The sequence below is a fragment of the Carassius carassius genome, chromosome 33, assembly GCF_963082965.1.
Source record: "Carassius carassius chromosome 33, fCarCar2.1, whole genome shotgun sequence".
Lineage (NCBI taxonomy): Eukaryota > Metazoa > Chordata > Actinopteri > Cypriniformes > Cyprinidae > Carassius > Carassius carassius.
In genome coordinates, this window is record NC_081787.1 from 9,063,190 (window position 1) to 9,087,095 (window position 23,906).

The 23,906-nt window shown below is 35.6% G+C and overlaps 1 protein-coding gene across 6 annotated transcripts; it reads left to right on the forward strand.

Annotated features, from left to right (window-relative positions):
- The first annotated feature begins 235 nt into the window (after positions 1–235).
- LOC132113693 (elongation of very long chain fatty acids protein 6-like) lies at positions 236–22,922 on the forward strand. 6 transcript variants are annotated; one of them, XM_059521615.1, is made up of 5 exons: positions 236–622; positions 17,867–17,998; positions 18,391–18,470; positions 18,917–19,068; positions 21,946–22,922. In XM_059521615.1, the coding sequence occupies exons 2-5, from the start codon at positions 17,972–17,974 to the stop codon at positions 22,377–22,379; spliced, it is 693 nt and encodes a 230-aa protein (XP_059377598.1). In that variant the 5' UTR covers positions 236–622; positions 17,867–17,971; the 3' UTR covers positions 22,380–22,922. The 6 variants fall into 6 exon arrangements, with proteins under 6 accessions (XP_059377598.1, XP_059377601.1, XP_059377597.1 ...); XM_059521614.1 differs by lacking the exon at positions 236–622 and adding an exon at positions 9,063–9,356; XM_059521616.1 differs by lacking the exon at positions 236–622 and adding an exon at positions 9,063–9,356 and having other exon boundaries at positions 18,394–18,470.
- Positions 22,923–23,906: the final 984 nt, after the last annotated feature.

Sequence of the window (23,906 nt, forward strand, 5' to 3'; positions counted from 1 at the left end):
TGTCCATCATTAACTGCACTGATGCATGTAGGCCTAGCCGATAAAAGATCTCTCACAGACGATCTCATTTATAGAAGAGCAATCAAACCAAAGAGAGGTATGCGACAGACAGGCGTGTGTGAGTGTGTTTCTATCCATTAAAGTCATGTTACAGCGCGCACAGATCAGAATGAGAGAACATTTACTTTGGGTACAACACAAGCGAGCAGTTTAACATGAATGCTCTCATATAATGATGATTAATGAGGCAGACTGAACAAGGGTGAAACTGTAAGACTGAATGGCACTATTAAAGTTACTGAAAATGAGCACTGCAGTTGAATGAAAAGTAAATGCTAATGCTAATTTAAAGCATCTTACAACAACAAACACTTGTCTAAAATCTAAATCACCCATTTTCAGGTGTACACATTCCTGATTCTCTCAGCTCTCAATCTAACCAGGCCTAAATTATTCATTCCCAGCAACATGACGGTCTGGGGTCCCAATAAACACCTCAATAAACACTGTGAGTGGGGGGCCCACGGGAGCAATACAGAGCAGAACCAAAGAGGAACCCTTCAGTCGGCATAAATACAGCCGAGAAAGCTGTTACGTCTATTCTCTAGAACACTGCATAAAGGTAAGGAGTTTTAATGCGCATTATCAGCAGAAAACTAAAAGCATGTCCTTGCATGATAAGGAAAAAGCGCCGAGTTCTTGTCGAATTCATGAACCGACACAAAATACGCTGCTTAAGGAATTTTAGTCGTTTCTTTTTGAGAAAATGTAGCCTATTTAATATGTTCAATCAGATACTCCCTGACGCGGAATATTTATTTGATTGCAGCTTGAATTGTTTGTTCAAATAAGAAATAGCCAACATTACGTTTAAATTTGAAAGAGGCCCTATATTTTTTTTATTTTCAAAACTGCCGTAGGCCTAACTCTTAATGCGGTTGTCTTTCTGAATGTGTTTAAAATATTTATATAGTATAGCTAATATTGTTATCACTTCTGATTTCCGTAATAATTGGCCTTTTTATTATTTATTCAAACTGTTCAATGGTCTCTTATTAGAATTTTTTGTGTTACAGCCTTTACTAAATAAATAGGCTACAATCTATAGTTCAGTGAACTACTCTACAGGAGTTTGCAGTAGACAAGCTATTTTGCAGCATTTCATTTTGATAAATGACTAACAGCTGCGCCAAATAACACCAAATCTAATTTTAAATGCCTTCAGAAATTTCGCTAAACCCCCCCTCTTTCTGAAATCCAGCAAGGTGTGATAACTGGACAAGTCAAATGCTCACAAATTAACTCTCCGTATTGAATATGTGTTATACAGTTCTGAGTGTGAATGGATGGAACAACTGAAATGTTTACCTAATTTGAGCAACAGTTATTTGCCTTTCGATGATCAAATATATTTAGAATAGCCTAAGATAAAGAGAGGTACGTACAATCTGTTTAGAAAAAATATAAAATACATATAATCGATGGTAGCCTATATTAGGTTGTAGTGGATAGGCTAAATGTGTTTTTTTATTTGCTCCTGTTTTTTCTAATATCCTACAAGTTCTACTGACCAGACATTACTGGTCAAAAAGCCAGTTTTATTATGTCCGCTGTCGTCGTAAACTGCATGAGTAGGCCTAGTCTATATGATATTGATGAACTGGACTGCGATGTTGTTACCACCCATCGTGGCAAAAGCACAGATTGCCCAATCAGATTGAAGCCATTTAAGCGCAAGGTTGGGGTGAGATGACCTCGCACATTCTCGCGTTTACTTAGTTCTCCGAGAAAAACAACACCGACTGACCTGCAACACATTCAGAATTTAAAGGAATAAGACAATCTTCACAATTCCACATTAAATAAAAAAATATTTACTTCAAATGTATCTTTTTTCACATTATCACTAATGGTAATTTCCCATTACAAACATAACATAAATCTCAAATGTTTGTCAATGGAAGGGATAGAACGATATTAAACAGGCCATTTAATCAGCTGACGATTGGCTATTTTGAGATGATTATTGGCACTGTACAAAAACAGATGTCCACATGGCTAATTAATGCAAAGGTTATGTGTCAGTTTCAAAATTCACTAACAGCCATGAACTTTCCATTTGCTTTTCTTTCTTTCTTTTCTTGTTCAAGTAAATACAGTACAAAAATGCATAAAACATTAGCGTTACCTTGGCATTACAGACCTATTGGAAACTTGAAAACTCACTAGTCAAGAACAAAGCTACTATCTCTCTTGCGTGAGAATAAAGTTATTTAAGAGTAGGATGCCTCATTCAGTATGTTCTGAAATGCATCTCTCCATTGTCTATTAAATGAGAAAATGAGCACAGGCCAGCTGATACTGATCCAGAATGATCCTATACAGCCTATGGACCCACTGACTGAGCTGGAGGTTTTTTAAAGGGGTGAGCTTGAATTGTTGGAGAGAATATGTATGTGTGGAGTTGTGTATGGAAAACTTCACCTGTCACTGCCTTTAGTTAAAGGGATAGTTGACCCAAGAATGTAAATTCTGTCTTTTGCTCACCCTAATGTCATTCCAATCATGTTTGAATTTCTTTCTCCTGTGGTTCACAAAAGAAGAAATTTTAAAGAATGTTTCAGCTGTTTTTGTCTGCACAATGAAAGAGGTCTAAAACAGGAAGGAGAGAGAGAGAGAGATTTCAAAAACCTTCTTTTGTTTTTAAAATAAATGCTCTCCAACAGGTTTGAAACAACATGAGGGTGAATTTTTTAATTTTTGGGGCGAACCATTCTTTGAAAAAAAGTAATGATTATGCTTTCTATAGAGCAACTATGTGTCTGTACCTGCATCTGTAGATGTGCTCTTCTCTCATATGTTCTTTGTGTGCATATCTCTGTTCTTTTTGTGTTTGGAAAACGTGTTGGTATATTGCTAACATGCATGTCTATACCCCTTTCGTTGGTCAAAGTGTGTGTCTACTTTTCTTAGGATGTGCCAGAGCTTGTGTGTATCCGTGTATATATCCTATCCTTTGACATGCTTGAGTGTTCTTTTTTGTGTATTCGGGTGTGTGTGTCTGACACGGCCCTGCCTTTGATGAGCTGAGTGTGATGCCGGGACGGCTTATCTGGCCGTAGGCGGGTGCTAGTGTGTGAGCGTGTGAATGATCAGACATGGAGTAGACTTCGATGACACTTCCTGCTTTCTCAACTTATATTAAAAAGAAACATCTTAAATGTTTTGACTCTAAAATCGATTAGGGATTCCACACAGTGAGTACCATGAAATCACAGGTGCACGGATGTGTGTGGAATTAACAAAGATAGTTTTAGTGAAGAGGCCCAACCGCAACATTTCTCTATTGTTTTGCAGTGGGAAGCATGTAACGGAGAACTGATGATGTAATGCATTGCTTAAATAAAGCCTATAAGCTGTCCAGACTGCGAGAAGCTTTTAATTTTGGATGCAGAGAGATACAGAATATTTCCCCAAAATAACAGCTTTGATTGTGTTCCAATAATATTGGGAGGATAATGAATGTTGATATGCAGCATGCACAAGTACTTGCAAATATAGTATGTTAATACTAGCAATATACCTGAAAAAAAAAAACTAAATATTTCTTAAGCATTAGACAATGAAACAAACAGCAATTCTGTCAAGAAATAGCCACTGATAAAACAATATGCAATAGATGTCTAAGTTTGTGGTGAATAAAAACATGCAGAAAGCTAAATATATATATATATATATAAAGGCCAACGGTTTTTTTTTTTTATAGTTTTTTAACCGAATACCTGTTGGCCATTTTTTTTCATAAACAAATCAAAAGGAACTAGTCATGTTATAGGAAGCACACACCCTAAAACAGAGCAGAGCTCCACATAGGGATATATACTCTTCTCTATTGTTCTGTCAATTCTGTGCTTGCTTTTGAAAAGCAGCTGCATACACACACGAAAGTTGACAAGACAATGTATAAGAGTTGCAACTGGTGTTAAACCGTGTGTGTGCCTGCAGTGCCTAAAGAATTAAGTGAAAGGTAAGAAGAGAATGAATGACAGCATTGTGAAGCTCAGTGTTAACAGTAACAAAAAAACTCCAGCTCTCTCAAACGCATCACCTTTCACAAATATGACATCATCATTCGCTTAAGCTTTAACACATCAAATGTGAATAGGTCAAGAGCATAAAGCCTCAAGCAAGACAACCATATCAACACTGTTACTACACAACTTACTGTCTAGTTGCTAAAATATACTTTGTTCAACTGCATGAGAAAATATTCAATAAGTCAGTTATTATAAACAAATCATGCTCTGCAGAGCTTTATGCGGCAAGCTCAGATGCACAATGTTCTGCGACCCTGGAAGATGTATTTAAATGCATACACGGCAGCCTTCATCTGACGTATTAATCTTTCATAAGGGGAGACAGGTTTGAACCCGCAGGCTGCCTAATAAACCAGTGAAAGCAATCTGCTGTGATTCTTTTTCAAACATCCTTCTCATTACGTGCCACAGTTTGTGCTCCAAAATCCTGCTAATCTCAGTGGAAGATGACGTGAGCTGAACGACATTAATGGATCTGTAGCTGCAGAAATGGCAGAGGGTTTAGGAGTGGAACAGACTATTTTGTGTCCATCCATCAGCTCTATCTCGATGGCTTGATTAGCTGCAGTATAGAGCTCTTTAACTGACTTTCCAACCTGATGCAGCAAGTGCAGTGTTTCATGATGTTTCCTGCTGTGGATTTAGATGGGAAATCTACTTATAAAGAAACAATACAAGCTATCAGTGCCAGCCTGATGCAATAATAAGATGTAAATGTAATTGTGTAACTATGGCTAAGATTGTTGCCCCCATTATTAGGAGACATGAGAATAATTGCTGTAATTTGTTTATAAAATGTACTGTACTCTCTAAAACATCATTTAAGTCCCTGTGATATAATACATTCAAAACTCCACCACACCTAACTAGAACCTGCCTGAAGCACAATTTCAAATGTTTGTAATACAAGTGCTATACAGGTCTAACAGGGGGCAGTACAACTTATAAAATTAAAAGTACAGACCCATAATTGAGAGTATTCAACCCTTTAATGTCCCACACATCTATCCTTATTTAAGAAACAGGGATATTTTTAACAAAGTTAATTTTCATTAATATTATAATAGTCTTCTGCACCCTTACCACTCTCAGCTCCTCAGGGTGTGTTTTTTTTGCACATTAACTGATTCAGATTAAATTAATATTACTATTATCAATTTATTTATTTGTTTCAGTTTGACAAAAATTTGTGTTCAAAAACTACTGAAATTTCACCACAGAACAGTTGTTTCAGTACATGACCACAAGATGGTGCAACAACAAGGAGGAGGAAGACAAAAAGTGTTGTACAAACAAAATGTGTGCAACAATAATAAAAATAAATAAATAAATAAATAAATAAAATATACAGTTTTGCCTACTACAGTAATGTCAGAAATATTGAATTATGGAGTCATTAAAATATAAATTATATAATATAATTTAAAATATAAATTATATAACATTAATTTCATTTCAATGCTCTATCATGCTGTTATATTATACTATATGAATTGTGAATAATAAATTGTGAGAACTGTGAAACCACAGAATGTGTACATTTCAGCCCATTACGATGTTTTACTTTTATCCCAGTCTGCACATTGCATCTCTGAAATAATCACTCCATAATTCAATATTTCTGACATTACTGTAGTAAATGCATCTGTTAAATGACAAGCATTAATCTTTACAGAAAAACTTAGATGATCAACACACAGCATTGGCTCAATATCAGACAAGCTCTTTTTTTTTTAACTACAGGATCTGACATGTTTAATCCGAGGATGACAAATGAGGATTGGACATGTTTGTGAAAAACACTTTTAAGGGGGGAAAAGCTCCACAGTCATAATGCTATTAGATTTGGCTCCACGGACAGTATGAGAAAATGATCTGAGCGATCTTTATAATCAAACATATCAGCCTTAACAGTATACTTTACTGATAGAAATCATTTTCTGTTTACATAATATCAATCATCGGGAAAGATCAAATGCAATAATGCCACTTTCACCAGACCAGTGTTATGTGATCAATTTGTAATTCAGTTTTACTCTAATTAGACATCATCCATAATTATACCTTCATCCTCCATGAGAGCAAAAACACAAATGACTAAAGTAAATGTATAATAGCAGCACATTTTGACAGGTAAATTGATATCACAATAGAAAAATGACATCTGATAATAAATGAAAATACATCTGGATACTGGTTCCCGATTAACTTCCTCTCTCCACTATGACTCACATTATGTCTCTTAGTCACACACTTTTAGCATTTTAAATCTTTTTTTTTTTTTTTTTTGGTCTATCAGCAGTGTACTTTAATTAAGTGGCATGTTTAATCTTATTAAATCTGATCAACAACATATGTACAGGCTAAAGTAAACTATGATATCCTTTGTTATAACATTTAGTGTAAGATTAAATGTAATTTAGTTGATAATCTTACTGGTGACACCCCTCTGGATGGTATAGGCCAAGCCCATATGCATATCCAAGAAATTCATTTTTTTCATCTCTGTGGTTTTGATTCTATGCCACAGCAGAGAAATCATCACTAATCCAGGTGTTGGCTCAAATCTTTTCCCCTTAGTCTACTACTATTGTGCCTCAGCCCATCACAGTCCCAGCAACAACAACTGAAGGATAATTATGCATTTTGACAAAGAAATAAGAGCAAGTCTTAGGCCACTACTATTTTATTGAGCAAGGCACTGAATCTCCAATTGCTCCCTGGGTGCTGGAAAAAACAGCTGCCCACTGCTCCAGGTGTAAGTTCACTGTGTGTTCCCTACTCACTGCTTAGTGTGTGCACTTAGATGGGTTAAATGCAGAGCACCAATTCAGAGTATGGGTTACCATATTTGTCAAATGTCACAACTTTCACTTTAAATATCAGTTTACATTTCCAAACATTAGTTTTGCCATTAATTGTAATAATCTAGTGAGAGTTTTGTTTGCACAAGGAGTCTGACAAGAGACAGTACTCTCACCATCATCCAGTCTGTCTGGAATAACATGAAGAAACAGAACAAACTGAGACACACTAAATCCAGAAGATGTGGTAATGTCTCCAGGACACTTCAAGAAACCGACTTGCAAAGATACCTGAAAAACTATTCGCAAGTGCACCTAGGACAAAAGCTTTTTTTAACTCATTGTCTGGTCACACCAAATGTTGATTTAATTTGGTTAAGTTAATAGATGTTAATTAATAAAATCTATTTATGGCATTATTTTTGATTGCATCCTCACTTTACAGCATTTTTACACAAGTGCCTTACATCCAGTGCAGACTGGATGATGGTTAGAGTACTGTCTCTGGTCAGACTCCTTGTGCAAACAAAAATCTCACTAGATTATTACAATTAATGGCAAAAATATTGTTTGTAAATGTAAACTGATGTATATAATTTCAATATTTTAAAACAGAAAACTGTTAAATTACTGTTTTTATTAATCATACTTTATTATTACTATTTTCCACATTTTAGAATAACAGTGAAGTAATCTAAACTATGAAACAGGAAGTATGGGAATTATGAAGTGTCCAAAAAATATTATATTTTAGATTCTTATAAGTATGCATTTGCATAAAAAGGTACAAAGCATCTAAAGTCAAAAATACAAAAAAAGCACATCCTAAAAAACCTGAAGGCTCAGTCAAAACAATAAAATAAAGAAATAAAAATAAAAATAATAACAAATTCAAGCATAAAAAATTGTCCTTACACTGACACTGATGAAGACCTGATAGTTGAAACATAATACCAGTACCAATAAATTCTTTGGGGAAAGTTTTACCAGTGTGTGGACAATTTGTTTGGCTTGTTTACTAACTGTGACTGTGTGTAACTGTGGGCCACGGTGGTATTGCTGGTGGGCCGACAATATTGTTCATATATGTAAAAATGTCTAAGTCATAACATAATAACATAATTTCATGTATATAATTAAATAACAAAAAATAAATATTAAATTGTAACTATGGTTCCACTATTCAAGCTCGCTGATTGGTTTAAGAATAAACCGCCAATTTATCTCAGATATTTTTGCAGCATATGCTACAGAACAAGAGCAGTTGTGCCAAGTGGGGCCAGCCCGAGTTATTTTCTGTTCATTGCCAGTTCATTCATTAAAGATAGTTAACAATCTAGCTTCTGAGTACTAAGTTATTAACCCAACAATAGCGGGGCCAGTTGATTTTTTTGCAGTGTGCAAACATATGCGTTTGGTTCTGTGGGCCGCGAGATGAAAAAGGTTGGGAACCACTGATCTAGACTAAAGCTTCGTAGGCCAAATTCAGATTCACTATTTCCTATAAGCCTTTAGAATAGATCAAATGAATCTAGACCTTTATTTGTATTGTATAGGCTTTTTAAAAAAACACCTCTTGAGGTAAATTAATATAGAGGTTATATGATTTTCAACTCCAGGGGTCCGTGAAGGCCTGTAAAAAAGATAAAATATATAATAATAATAAAATAATATATAATAATAAAATAAAAAATTATTTTATATATATATATATATATATATATATATATATATATATATATATATATATATATATATATATAATATTTGTTTATTATATAAATTATTATATATATATATATAATTATATATATATATATATATATATATATATATATATAATAAATAAAAATATTATTTATATATATATATATATATATATATATATATATATATAGCCTATTAAATATGTTTAACAGTGCTACATTAGTTAGTCATAAATAAAATGTTAGAGAATCCACGTGAGAGTCTGTTAGAAACACCTGCAGATGATGGATTGGTTTTGACATGAGAAATATGTTAGGCTTGTGTTAGCTAGCTGATTTATTTCCTCAAATACGAATCTATGCCAAAGGTCACCGCTGTCTGGGATGACGACAGCTCGGAAGGATGCATCGGTTCTGCGGCATTAGGACCGCGCGCTCCTCTTCCTCAGAAGAGAGGAGGGCGTATGCCGACTCGAGCTGAGAGGCAGGCTGGCATTCGAGAACAGCTCAACGAGTGTGCTGGGGTGGCAAGAGCGATGCGAGGGCAAGGCTGGAGTTGAGCCTGCGACTCTGCGAGACATAGATAGGAAATCCGTGAAACCGAACTCATTTAGTCGATAAAGAAAGGCTAACGTTCTACAGTGAGCGTTTAAAGGACGGGAGACCATGTCGGTGCTGGCTTTGCAAGAATACGAATTCGAGAGGCAATTCAATGAAGATGAAGCCATTCGATGGATGCAGGAGAACTGGTACAGTAGCTCTGATGCACGATAGATAAGCTGGACCATAATAATCACAGCTGTGATGCCAACAAAGCCATTCATCAGAACATTGTTTTGCACCGGGTGACTAGCATTTTAAACATTTGAACCATGCATTAAGCCGAATGCTTAAAAACCGTCAGGGGACTCTTGAAAGTCGAGTGGCAGGTATCATCCAGACCATGATGCACTGTGTGATTTCCCCCCTCGAGACTCAATATTTCAGCATTGTGTTCTATTTAATATCACAAATGATCTACGTATAATGAGCGATGCTATATTTGAAGCATCGCCGCACTCTTATCAGATTCAAAGCCTATTTAAGGTGATGATGGTCTGCTTGTGTCCTTCGTGACATTTGGAGCTTTCATCCTCTAAGATGCCGCACTGGTTCATATCTTAAACCGTTATTTTTATTTTAAACTGTGGGTTTGTTTTTAAACCGATGTTTTTCCAGTCTTAAATAGCTTGGCTAAAGTAGCGACGTCCGATTCGGAAAAGAATCGTTCTTTTATAGTCGGATCTTTCCAATAAATCGGTTGAACAGGTCCACAAAACTGGTTTAAAAAGGTTTGCACACGAATCGGTCCGAGCAGTTCTGGAGTCAACAAATAACAGATTAATTCTGCTCCGGGGTCCGAACAAATTTGATTCCTTATGAGATACGAACGGGTGAATTTGACTAATACGGGACTAACGTATGGTACAAACACAGTTCTATGGGTACAACAAGCAGAAATGTTAGGCTACATATACAACGTGTTGCTGACTTGATTTTTTTGACAGTTACACACACAAAATATAATTAATAAACGCTCATATAAATAAAACAATTAAAAACATAAACAGGAATATATAAAAACGCATGCGGTTTTACTGAAACGTTAGAGTACACCGGTTTATCAGGCATCGCGTGGTCAGGCTTTTTTAAACGAATTGTTCAAATGAACCGATTCGCGAAAATGAGTCGGACATCCCAATCACTAGCTCAAATCCTAGCCTAGCCCACAATCTCTGTAGCAAAATGTGAACGCCATAATTCAGGTAATCAAATGGAATCACAAGCGAGGAAATGACGTTATTCGATTTGCGGCATATGACTTTGTGTATGGTCTTCTTTATACAATCTATCTATACATAGGTGCCTGTGCATGATTCTGTAGTTAATGTCAGAAATCATCGCTGGTTAGCGTGCATTTGCCACTATTCCCTGTTTGGAAACTCTGGTGTTTGTTTAAAATATCTGGCACATGGTAACGTCAACACGATTACTCGCTATGGATCAATTTCACGCTTTTACGATTATGTAGCGCGTTTGGAGACAGTGAGGCTGGGTTGGAATTCATAGCAACTAACCAATGGGATGCGGTTGTTGATGTCTGCTGACACGCATATGACCAATCACGCTTATTCGCGTCCACTGTGCCGACTTCTCGGGGAAGCTTGCATCACATCGATCATCTCTCGTGTCTTCCTGTGTGGAGAAACACCTACTGTCTTGAAAGTGAAATTACCGTGTGTTTTGAGTTTTATAATTCTTGTTTTGTTGATCAATTAAGCCCGTTTCTGATTAACGTAGCCTACTTAAAAACGCAACGCAAAGAAATGACCTTGTCATGTGCTGTTTGAATGGTTATAACGCTGAAATGCAGATTTAAAGACATAGTTAACCTAAACGCTGCAATTCTTCATTAGTCATAATTTACACTCAAAACACTTTTTCATTCTCTTTCCAATGCTTATTAGATTTTAGGGAAACTGACAAACTCGGTCTCTATTCACATTAATTGTATGGAAACATATGCATAAAGCATGCTTACTGTCATTTTAGAGTAGTTCATTGATTTTTTTTTTTTTTTTCATTGTTGAGTGAACTATCACTGTAAGTGTAACCTGCACAGCACCTACTCGCTGGCCACAGTCACATAAGAAAAAAATAAATAAATCGGAGACACATTTATCTAACACTTCAAGTTAACCAAGTCATTAAATCATAACAAGTCATAAATATAAATTCAGCACAGACTTACACTTATCCATTTAGCAGACACTTTTATCCAAAGCGACTTACAGTGCATTCAGGCTATAAATTTTTTACCCATATGTGTGTTCCCTGGGAATTGAACCCACAAACTTTTACACTGCTAACGCAATGCTCTACCACTGAGCCACACTTCCCTCCAGGCATTTAGTTAACTTCAAATGTCACAAGTCCTGTGGTTTCACAATACATTGTTGTAGTGACATTTTACGAGTATGATAATGATAATGGCCCTGCCTGTTTGTCCATTTTATTTTAATTATTATTATTTACTGTTCCACCTTTCATCTAAGAAAAATACGATTTCTAACAACCCACGTCTTTGCCAATGTTCATTCAGCTGAGTGAGGGGATGAACAAACTGTTTAAATACCAATTAGCTGTTCCGTTACTCAGCATTTTTTAAGACATCAGCCTTGTAATTCACATTGCCTGCTTTGAATTCAAGGCTAATGCATAGACACGGAGACTAAACATTTGCTTGAAAAGCATTTTTCAGAACCCCACCCCTGTTCTGATTTAAAAAGCAACTGCTAGGCGCGTGTCTCAGCTTTAATAATCCAACACTTTTCTGCTCTGTGATGAATGACTGCAACACCACAGGATCCTTTCATTCGTCTTCCTGATGATCAGATCAGGGAAACAGAAGCCATTTTTCAATATGCAGTCTCGTATGTACTTGTGTTCTGGTGGACTTGTGAAACTAACTTATCAGTTCCAATTCAAAGTTTACATCTAACCAAGTTCAGTTAAAATCCCTGGATTGGTTCTTGCTCCTCCCCTATTGTCGTGGATGCATCAAGAGGTGACTTGTGTGAACTTGAGGCAGTTAGGTATCCCACAATGCATTTCACAACAACCAACAAGCGTTAATGGCAGAGGATAAAAATCCGCATACTTTTAAAAGTATTTCTCATTATAATATTGCTATGTCATGAAATGTAGTTTTAAGCTTTTCAGGTGAGAATGTAGTTGTTTAAAACTCAAATCTGCAGTTTATTTATAATAACATCTATTTGAAAATTTGCTTCATGTCCTCACATTGGTCGAACTTGCAAAGTCTGAACTTTGCATACTTGGTATTCAGAAACAGCCAGAATATTAGCTTTGAAGAACAATTCCTGAATTATTTATGCCAGGCAAACACAGGTGCTTCAACACAGACCACAGATTTTCCTAAACGTCTGTGAAGAAAATATCTTTCATGTGAATAAATAAGAGTAATATATAATATACAAGTATATTGAGTATATGAATAGATTTCTGCAATACAGATTTATGTAAAATCACCTGAATGTTCAAAGCACCCTGTGTTTTCTTAGGCAACACATGCATTTATAATTTGACAGATATAGAAGTCCTTAACAGAGAACTTCCTTCAAAGGAATTGGCCTCGCGAAAATGTGTAGAAATATTTTTCATTGTTTCAAATTCAATACTTCTGGCATTTCAATAGGTGTGCCGCTGCTCATACATTCAGCGTTTGTAGCAATAAATGTGGATGTTTCCAGGTCATGTATGTGTTATGTAAAACATGACTTTACTAAAATGAGGGTAATTCATATTTGACAGTGCTGAGTCATACCTGCTAGATGGAGGCCATATTGGCATCTGTTCTTGCCATTTTAAATAAGTAAATACATTCTTAAAAAAAATAACAAAAAAAAATATTTTTTTTGATTGGCAGAACATCTCAGCGAAGATCAACAGGAAAGAGCTGCCATAGCTTTTGCGGTATGCCATGTTTTGTGTTGGTCTGGCTTGACCAGAGAGAATTAACCTCAGGTTGTGAAGATAGCCACAGGTCATCTCTAATCTGGGTGTATTTTTATCCTCTATCATCACTATGCGGCACTGCCCAAAAGTTTCTTTAATGAGCTCTCATTGTAAGAGTCCGTCTCTCAAAATAAAGGCACAAGCAGACATAAAAATACTGTGGATAAATAAAAATGGACTGAGTCTTGCACAGACTGCCAGGCCTACATAATAGAGATGCATAGAGAGGCACCACAAACCATTGTCTCTGCAATAAGTGTTATTTAATATGATCTTATTTATGCAGACAGTCACTTTTTAGTGCACCATGCCACTGACCTTGAGAGATTACTGTATGTTTATAAATAAGATTTGCTTTTCCTGCAACCTTCAACTCACACTTCGAAAAGGTCTTTGACAAAACGTAAAGCCTTTGCTACTCAACCACAACAATGACAAAAAATGCATTTCAAAATTTGATCTCTGAAAGAGCAGTCACCTTGCTTCTATTTTCAATGCAAGTAACCCTGAAGAAGAGATTGCATTTGATGTTTGGAGAGAAAACAAATACCTCTGGCTAAAGCCCTTTCAACCATGTCACAAATTATAACATCAACCACTGGTTTGTTTAGTCTTAGCCACGCTATCGTACTTAGCCAGAAACTGTTTAGCTTGAAAAAAATAATAATAATTTAAACCCTTAACTGTCACTCACATTTTTGAACATAGACTTTATAGTGCACGATCCAATCATTTTGTAACATGATATTGATGTACCGTTTACATGGTAATGCAATGTCTGATTTTAAAATGGGTTTTAAAGGATGAATTTAGAGATTTTAAGTTTTCAGTTGATATATAATTTTTGATAATTTCTAAAAATGTGATGGAGGAAAAAGGCAACGAAGAAGTCTTTTTTTTTTTAAACAAAGTTCAAAACTCCTATTATAATGTAGATTTTTGAGGGTGCACTCTTGTCATAAATTATTTTATTACTTTTCCTACATAATTTGTAAAATATATATTCGGGAGTCTTAGAGCTTTCCAACGATATATAGTTTGTCAAGATTAGATTAGATTTAATTGTAATATAGTGAAGTAAATGTAGGTGTCCCGTATACGGGATGGGGTGACAGTTAAAGGGTTTAAACAAACATATATATTTTTTTTATCTTAAATTAGTAATTCATAACAAATAATTGCTTAAAATGTACTCATTCTCAAGCCATCCAAGATGTAGATACGTTTTTCAAACAGATTTGGAGAAATTTAGCATTGCATCACTTGCTCACCAGTGGATCTTCTGCAGTGAATGGGTGCCGTCAGAATGAGAGTCCAAACAGTTGATAAAAATGCTGCAATAATCCACAAGTAATCAACATGACTCCATTCCATTAATTAACATCTTCTGAAATGAGAAGTTAACTTTAAACTGTCCCTTCTTGCTGAAAGACCAGTTCATTAAAACCTCCAAATAATGCTTCCTTCAGTAAAAAAAAAAAGTACATCTCTTGTTGTCTTCTCTCATCAAAATCCACTGACATATTTGTTAAGACCTATTTCTGACTGTTTTCACTTGAAAACAGTGATTGATCTTAGACTATTTCTCTCTTGATTGAACCATGAATAGAGAACTTGTATTTTAGCCAGAAGCACTGGTTAAAATGTTTTAATGATGAAGGTATTACAAACATGCAGCTTCTCGCTTCACAAGCCATTAATAAATGGACTGGAGTCGTGTGGATTGCTTGTGGATAACTGTGATGTTTTTAGCAGCCGTTTGTACTTGACGGCACCCATTCACAGCAGAGGATCTACTGGTGAGCAAGTGATCTAATGTTAAATTGCTCCAAATCTGTTCCAATTCATATTAGATGGCCCAATGGGAAATACATTTTTCATTTATGGGTGAACTACTCCTTTAACATGAAAAAAAAATCCTTAGATCAAGAATTTGCTCTGACAGAATATCTTTTCTGTGCTTGTACATGAATTCTACCATCCTGCACTTTTCAAACATTGTGCTGCGTTAGGTTAAAAATCACTGAATCTAGCAGAACAGATTCTGCTACCGTCATTAGCCTAAAACTGCTATTAGGCTGCAAATTCTGTTTATTTAGCGGCTCTAAATGACTTGGGAAGCACTTCTATCTTAAACAGCTTGGGCCAGATGTGAGCCCTTGCAGGTCGTTTCACCATCAGTCTTTGTCCACTACACGTCTGATGCTCTCAGCTGGAAAAATGAGGGCATAGACAAAAACGCAGATGAAGAAGTCAAGGACTTGATGGTCTTGCAATACATAGACCTACTTACTGGAAGTTGATGATGCAGGATGTGAATGTTAGTTTTATATCAAATATAAATGTTAGCTCTGCTTTACTGACATGGTAACAGAGCCTGATGGGAATATTCTCTTGCATAGCCATTGGATGGTCAGTAGAAAGGCAGGGCTTTACTGCATTCATGTGCCGTATGCCACGCAATCACTCTTCTAGCAGGATATTTAAAGTCCTACCCAAAACATGTCTCCTGATTTAAAAATAAATAAATTGAAAACAAAAATTAAAATCGCAACATCTAGCTGCATCTAACGTTTGGTTCTGGCATGATACATAATGAAATACAAAGACAGAAGCTAGATTACAATAGCAGCATCTTGCTGCCAGCGGTTTTCTCAAGTATAAGCTTCCTGCTCGCTGGCACTGTGAAGTCTGTTTGTGTGAGCAATTACACCCAGTACATTTAACTGATTAGAAACAAGAGTTCGGTCATCCAATAACACTGATAAATTGGTCCAATAAAATATGTGTATACTGCTGCAGCCTCCCTTTGTACACAAAGAACAATGCAATGACAGTTCAAGGTTGGAGGGGGGCTGTATGCATAGAATGAACCCACTGTTCTGAGCAGAGTGAGGTCAGTTTCTCTCACATCCAGTGAGATATAGGTTATGTGTAACAACGTATACAGATTGTTAAATATATATAAAAAAAGACACTTAGCAATACTAATATACAATCAATTTTGATTTAATTCTGTGTATCACCTGAATTCTGAATTGTCTGAGGCATTACCCATATGCAAATGGAGTAATTAAAACAGAGAAGAACCTCCTTGTTCACCGATTGGACTAGTTCTTAGAAAGAGAACAAAGTTACACACATCTTCCTGGAGATGATACTGGCAGGGAGAGACATGCCCCAGTTGTGGCTCGTAATGCCAGCTGGATGCTGGACTGGCAAAGCTCCCATCTTACTGACTTCTGCCATTAACCGAAAAAAAAAAAAAATGCTGTCGTTATTAAGTTTTAATTTTAATAAGATTGAGAAACACTGTTAATTTTATTTAAAGGCCTGCTTGTTGGCCAAACTCTGACAGCATTCATTGGGTATTATTACACATAGACTCTTTGATAATATTTACTTGATTATGGTGTGAATATCAAGTACCTAAAAACAGTTGTTTTGTTTGTGCTTTTGCTTTTGTTTTTTAATTTATTACTACATGCCATTGTTATGGTTTAGTTTGTGAGTATTGTTATGAAAAATCTCTCTCATGTTGGTAATGGCTACTGAAATTTTGATATTGTTATGTTTTAACAGTTTGTTAGGTTTTAAATATAAGTACCCTTGAGCATAATTTTGTCATAATGTGTTTAACAGACTTTATACAGAGATTTCCTAATGGTTTCAGAACATTGGAACCAGAATGTTTTCTTTCCAATGAACAGATTAGTGATGAATATATGATTTAAGAAACAATTGCATATTTATTACATTCTGAGGTATACATCTGAAAACTTTAACGCATCCTACAGGTATTTGTTTTTACGGTGTACACACTACAAACCAGTACGCAAATGTTTAAGACTGGAATTGCAAGCTGGAATAAGCTCTGGCTTTGCTGCTGCTTTTGAAACAGCTACATAACTGCAGTAAATAGTCAGGATAGTCAAAGGACCAGTTTGCAGGCATATGTTTTACCATATGCAAAGTCTGCAAATTTGACTATGTAATATGGAGGATGTGTGTTTCCATATAAAACATGGCATAATTCATCAAAAAAGAAAATGCACTCCTGATTTTTCCTGATGCATTTCTGTGTAAAATAAACAATGTTTATTTTTCTTTTCTATTCTTTTTTTTTATATTTTTGTCTATTCATTAAAGAATCAGGGTTTCCACAAAAATATTAATATTAAATGTCGAAAAAAGTTGCTTAATAATAAATGTTTCTAGAGCAGCAGATCAGCATATTACAGAATGATTTCCGAAGCAGAATGCGACACTGAAGCAATAGTAAAATATTTCACAGTATTACTGTTTTTTTTAAACTGTATTTATGATCAAATTCACCCTCAGTAAGCATAAAAGACATTAAGAAATAACAAAATGTGTTCTTGCATATGAATATATAGTTTAAATAAAAGCATTTTGACAACTTACAGCATATAGGTTTCATAGTTGGTTCTGATATTTTATAAATAAAATATTCAAAATACTAATGTATTCTGACCTGGAATAGTTTTCATTACATCAAGAGATATGATTCAAATTTATAAACCTCAATCGTTTAAGTAAAAAAAAAAAAAAGTAAATCCATCAAAATGACTCAAAATATGTTGAGCAGACAGACAAGCTGAAGGTTGAAGTGAAGTTTTCTTTGGACTTTTCAATTTTTTTGCCATTTCATTCTTTACAGGAAGAAGTCCTTCCTCTTCTCTGCGCTCTACGCTGCCTGCATACTTGGTGGGCGGCATGTAATGAAACAAAGGGAGAAGTTTGAATTGAGGAAACCTTTAGTACTATGGTCTTTAACACTTGCAGCCTTCAGGTAAATATGTCTATAGCTAAATGGGTCATAAGTCTTGCATGCAAATATTTAAGGGTGTATCTTAGTGCTAAAACATATTTGCTTACTTAACATATTGCAATGCTATGAGTGATCGAAATATAAACGTAACGTAAATAAATAGTATGCAAAGTAATAACCCACATAGGCCATAATTAAGAGATATTTCTAAAGCTTTCACGGACCATTCAATCAGATGTCATAATGCAATGGCAGTGCAAGATAAAAGCGGTTTTCTAACAGATTATAGTTTAAAATTGTTTGAGACACTTCATATTTCTTAGATGTGCACTTTGTGTTTAAAGTGATGCCTTTTTGCACATAACACACTGTGTAATGAATGCTGTGCGTTTATAAATTGTTTCATGTTTTAGCAGATAAATGGTGTTCATTATAGCCAGAAAAACAAGCCACTTCCTCGTTCCAAGTTACTACATAAAGACCTGCATATATGGTACATAAGAGGCCTACATATATAATTTTGTATTGAGCTTGCACCTTAACATGTCATCTAACTTTTAAAAAAGATACATATCCCACTCTTCTATGTGTGGAGATCAGCACTAAATCACACTTCCAGGTTTATCACATGATCCAACCTTTGGCAGTCATTATACGAAACCTAAAACTGGAATCTGAGTGCTGCCCAGCCACACAATGTAAAGTCTCAAATAAGCACACCCAATAAAAATAAAGTCAAGTCAAGTCAAGTCACCTTTACTTGTATTTATACAATACTGCTTGTGTCAAAGCAGCTTTACAGCTGAATAAAATAAAGCATAGTTTTCTTTATTATTAATGCTATGTGCACTAACAGATAAATAAAGTATATATCATTTAAAAAGTCAATTGTATCTGGTTTAAAATGTCTCTTTTGATTTGTTGCACCTCCTTCTTCAGTATATTTGGTGCCATCAGAACTGGAGGCTACATGATGAACATCTTGATGACCAAAGGCCTAAAGCAGTCAGTGTGCGATCAGAGTTTCTACAACGGACCAGTCAGCAAGTTCTGGGCCTATGCTTTTGTCCTTAGTAAGGCACCTGAACTAGGTGAGATTATGTATTTTTTATATACATTTTTTTACGTCGTAGGTCTCTATTCTCACACTGTTAAATCGAAAACATCAGTTTATGTAAATATATGACAGCCACAAAGTATAAACAGTCGTAACCACATTACCAGAGGTCCCAAATCCTCAATTCTTTTTAAAACAACTGTAATCCTTTAACATGGAAAAAAGAAAGTTCAATGCTGTCAGTTAAATATGTTCTGCATCTTCTGTGTAGCTTGCTCCAGTGACAAAGCACTACTGAGGGGCCCAGCATTCATCTACATGGAAATAATTGGTTGTGAAAGCGTAACAGAATCTGTTAGCATGAACCTTGCAGCATAACCCCAAGTCTAGAATCTAGGCTAGTGGTTGTATTTTCCGCCTGCATTGGCCTATTGTGTTTGCTATGTCCTGGTGGGTAGTGAGCTACCAGGCCCATTGTAGAAACAAAAAGACAGCACTGAGACAACATGAGGACCATTAACATCCCTCCTAGGGACAGTCCAAGCACAATGAGTCATGATGGCCTGTCACTGATGTACAGCAGGAGACATAGTAACATATATAGACCTTTGATCAGCTGCAATAACGCACTTGCTCTATGATATTCATTTATGGACAATTTAAACAACAACATTTAAACAATTTAACAACAGCTAACTCCCCTATATCAGCAAATATTTTTTTTAAATAAATGAATAATGTTATTTAGCAAGGATGCATTCAAATCCATCAAAAAGTCAAAGTAAAAACAAAATATTTCTCTTCCAAATAAACGCTGTTTACATATGGTTTTGAACTGTCTGTTCATTCAAGAAATTTAGCTGTGCCAATATTAAGTGGCATAGGTGTTTGCTATCTATTTTAAGTTATGTTATGTAATACAACCATAATAATAGTGATATTATTGAATTTTTTATCAAATAAAAGTAATGTTTATTAATGTATTTTCTTATTTTTTCATTTTTTAATGGGAGGTGTGATGCTATTTCATGCATTCCAACTTATTTCCACTCTTCAGGAGTTGGATTCTCATGTTAAACATGGATAAAGTAAAAAAAAAAAAAAAACAAGTTGGACGTATGACAGAGTATTTTTGTGGCAAATACACTTGTACAGGGTTCGTATAAGTTTCAGAAATTTTTATTTTTAATTTTTTTGAGAATAGCTCTGTATGACCCTGTTTGGCACCATAAAGGGCCAAATTCCTTGTTTGGGCACTTCTCCCGGAAGAGCTGTTTGTGAGGGAAAGATAACCTTGTTCAGCTTCCCAAAGAACCCAGCATTAATGGAACAGTGGATGCAGTTTGTTGGCAGAAACTGTGTGTTATTTCCCTTTAAATATATATAGTCCTATCTCATTAGCTATTTTTCCATCAAAAGTTGCAAATTAAACTTGTTTGAAAAATTGGAACACTGCATAAAATATTTCAGAATAAAGCACTGTTTCAATTCCATGTGTTCAAGAGAACAACATTTTCACTTCCTGGGAAATTGGTGCAAAGGATCAGTAATTAAAAGTTGCTGCAACCAGGGATTAAATTTTCCAAACTAATAAAGGAGTTGCGCTTCATAGTGTGCAGATGATATGCTGATGATATAACAAATGTTGTCGTGTTATCCTGAGTTCTGAGGCAGATGCCTAATGTTTGGGAACACAATGTCTGAGAATGTTCTGAAACTGCGACTCCAAAGTTATCCAATCGCATGATCTGTTGCGCAGTTTTTTTTTTGATACACATCCACAAATTTATTCAGTATTTTTTCCCATAATAGTTTATGCACATTTTCTCTCTTACAAATAAATAAATAAATACAACTAAAATATCTGCCTCAATGGAGTGCATTCATTTTTAACGCCCATTGTAAGATTTGATGATCATCTTGCTATTTCCATCCACAATTTTTTTTATGCCATAACCTACGCAACATCATTAGTTGGGCTAGTGGTAGTCTCGCGTAGTCAGACCTTCAGTCTGACAGCAGAAGGCATGGAATCCATGGCAGTTTTCTTTGGCCAAGACCTGCCCATGAGGCCGTTTGACCGACATGTCAAAAAAACAATCACAGTTCGTTTCGTTCTGCGGCACATTTTGGGGCGTGCAAATGTTGCCACAACAACAGTAAACTCTTGGATGGATTTTTAGGATTCTGTGCCAATGAACTTAAATATTTTACATACTTTTGAGAATCCAGTGTTTAGTTGATCCTAATAAGCACACGTTGTCATTTGTAAACACAACAGCTTTATTTCATGAAAGGGTTTAACGGCATCATATCATGGTACGTTTCCAGGTGGAACGTTTAAAGGACGCAACACACACGTTTCCTGGAAATACTGTATAATTCAACCAATCCGATGATGATTACGAAACTCCTGAAGTGTTTCCACTTTTGTGTGCTATATGCATCAGACTTTCAGCCAATGATCCGTAGGCTTGACATCTGAGGCTGAGACTAGGCTAGTGGGGCTTACAGTTGTTAACTTACAACTTTAAATGACTGAATTTGTAGCTTTAAAGTTTTGAATGTCTACACTGTTTGACCTTGTTACATTTAGCCAAATAAAACTAGTTTTGTCTGCTGAATGCACTGGTAAACCTTGCCCTGATTAGATATTCAAATATTCAAGGTCTAGAACACGCAAGTTTAGCTTCAAACATTTACCTTTACTCACTGAATCAATAACACAATACTATCACCATTTTCAAAACCCAAAAAAATGGTTTACAAAAAAAAACATAGCATATCTGAGACAGCCACTAGTTGCACAGAGACCAGCGTTTTTCACCAAACAATTGTAAAATCTTTTACTCCTTCTATTCTCTTTTTCTGTATCTCTCTCATAATCAGTCTCTTGCACTTATACTTCCAGGAGACACACTATTCATCGTGCTACGCAAACAAAAGCTGATTTTCCTGCACTGGTATCATCACATCACAGTTTTGCTCTATTCCTGGTACTCCTACAAGGACATGGTGGCTGGTGGGGGCTGGTTCATGACCATGAACTATCTGGTGCACGCCGTCATGTATTCTTACTACGCTCTTCGGGCCGCTGGCTTCAAAATCTCTCGCAAGTTCGCCATGTTCATCACCTTGACGCAGATCACCCAGATGGTGATGGGCTGCATGGTTAACTACCTGGTGTATTTGTGGATGCAGCAAGGCCAAGAGTGCCCGTCCCACGTGCAGAACATTGTTTGGTCTTCCCTCATGTACCTCAGCTACTTTGTGCTCTTCTGCCAGTTCTTCTTCGAAGCCTACATCATCAAAACCAAATCCAACGCAGCCAAGAAAAGCCAATAAGTCAAGAAAATGATTTTTAAAAATGAAATGAGAAGAGGCGGGGAAAAACTTAGTGGACCAATGACTGGTAGTGGACGGATGAGTCTTTACAGTTAGGGTTTATGAACTTGCAGAAGAAAGAAGCAAAGACCATGAGGGACTACTATCAAAGCTTGTGCATACTGTACTATTAACGTATAAAGATAAATCCCCCAGACACTAGGGAAGATCTTTTGAGCTGAACTGAGAAATCATTATGATTATATCGGTTAAAAAAAAAAAAAAAATAGTGTCTTTATGTAATGTTTGTGTGCCCAATACAATTCACTGTATTTTAAAGAAAAAAAATGAATAGATAAAAAAGGGTTACAAAATAAATTAAAACATAATTAAGGAGAATTTTGAGAAAAAGGGAAATTATATGAACAGAATTAATATTTGTGTGGTTATGTCTAAACATTAAATGTTACTGTTGTATTTTTATTTTGATTGATTAGATAGTTTGTGTATGGCAGTTTTGTACGAAAGCCATGTTAATGGAAGACTGGTAAATGTTGAGCTAAATATGCCACAGTGTTTTCTTTGTTCTGTGTCGCAGCACCAAAATTATCTCAGGTCTTAGAGTTTTCCATTAGATGTTCATATCATTTTAGAAAAAAAAAAGAAAGAAACAATGAAAGAAAACAAAAGGGAAAACTTTTCAAGGTAGTCAAATAGGCCTAAAATGTTAAGGCCATTGGATTACTCATACACAAACAACCACACAAGTATGTGTATATATATATATATACAGTACAGACCAAAAGTTTGGACACACCTTCTCATTCAAAGAGTTTTCTTTATTTTCATGACTATGAAAATTGATTGTAGATTCACACTGAAGGCATCAAAACTATGAATTAACACATGTGGAATTATATATGGAATTATATACATAACAAAAAAGTGTGAAACAACTGAAAATATGTCATATTCTAGGTTCTTCAAAGTAGCCACCTTTTGCTTTGATTACTGCTTTGCACACTCTTGGTATTCTCTTGATGAGCTTCAAGAGGTAGTCACAGTCATATATATATATATATATATATATATATATATAAACAATGAACAGGGAAGTGGAAGAAAGACCAGTGAAGGCCATTTGTGAGGACACTGGGGCCAAATGATCATCAGAACACCTGAGGCCCCTGAAGTATGAATCCTCAGACCTCTCTGAATCTGCATTTGCTTTGACCTCTGAAAGGCCTCGTCTTCTCATGGCTTAAGGTCATCATTATAACCATCTATCCCAAAGGTAGATGAGAGTCTAGCCAAACTATCCTGTCTAAAGGACCATGAAGTCAAGCATACTTAAAAAAAAAAATGTCTATATCACTGTAACAAATCTGAAATCTCTGTCACTGAATGGTGTCCATTGTGCTTTTGTGCATTTGCACTGTATACATGTAAAGCATCTATAGACGATTTTAACAAAGAGCCAAGAGTGCTGAAATAATCATGTGTCTGTGTTTTTTCATTCATTCGATTTCCCCTTGTTTACCCTGATAG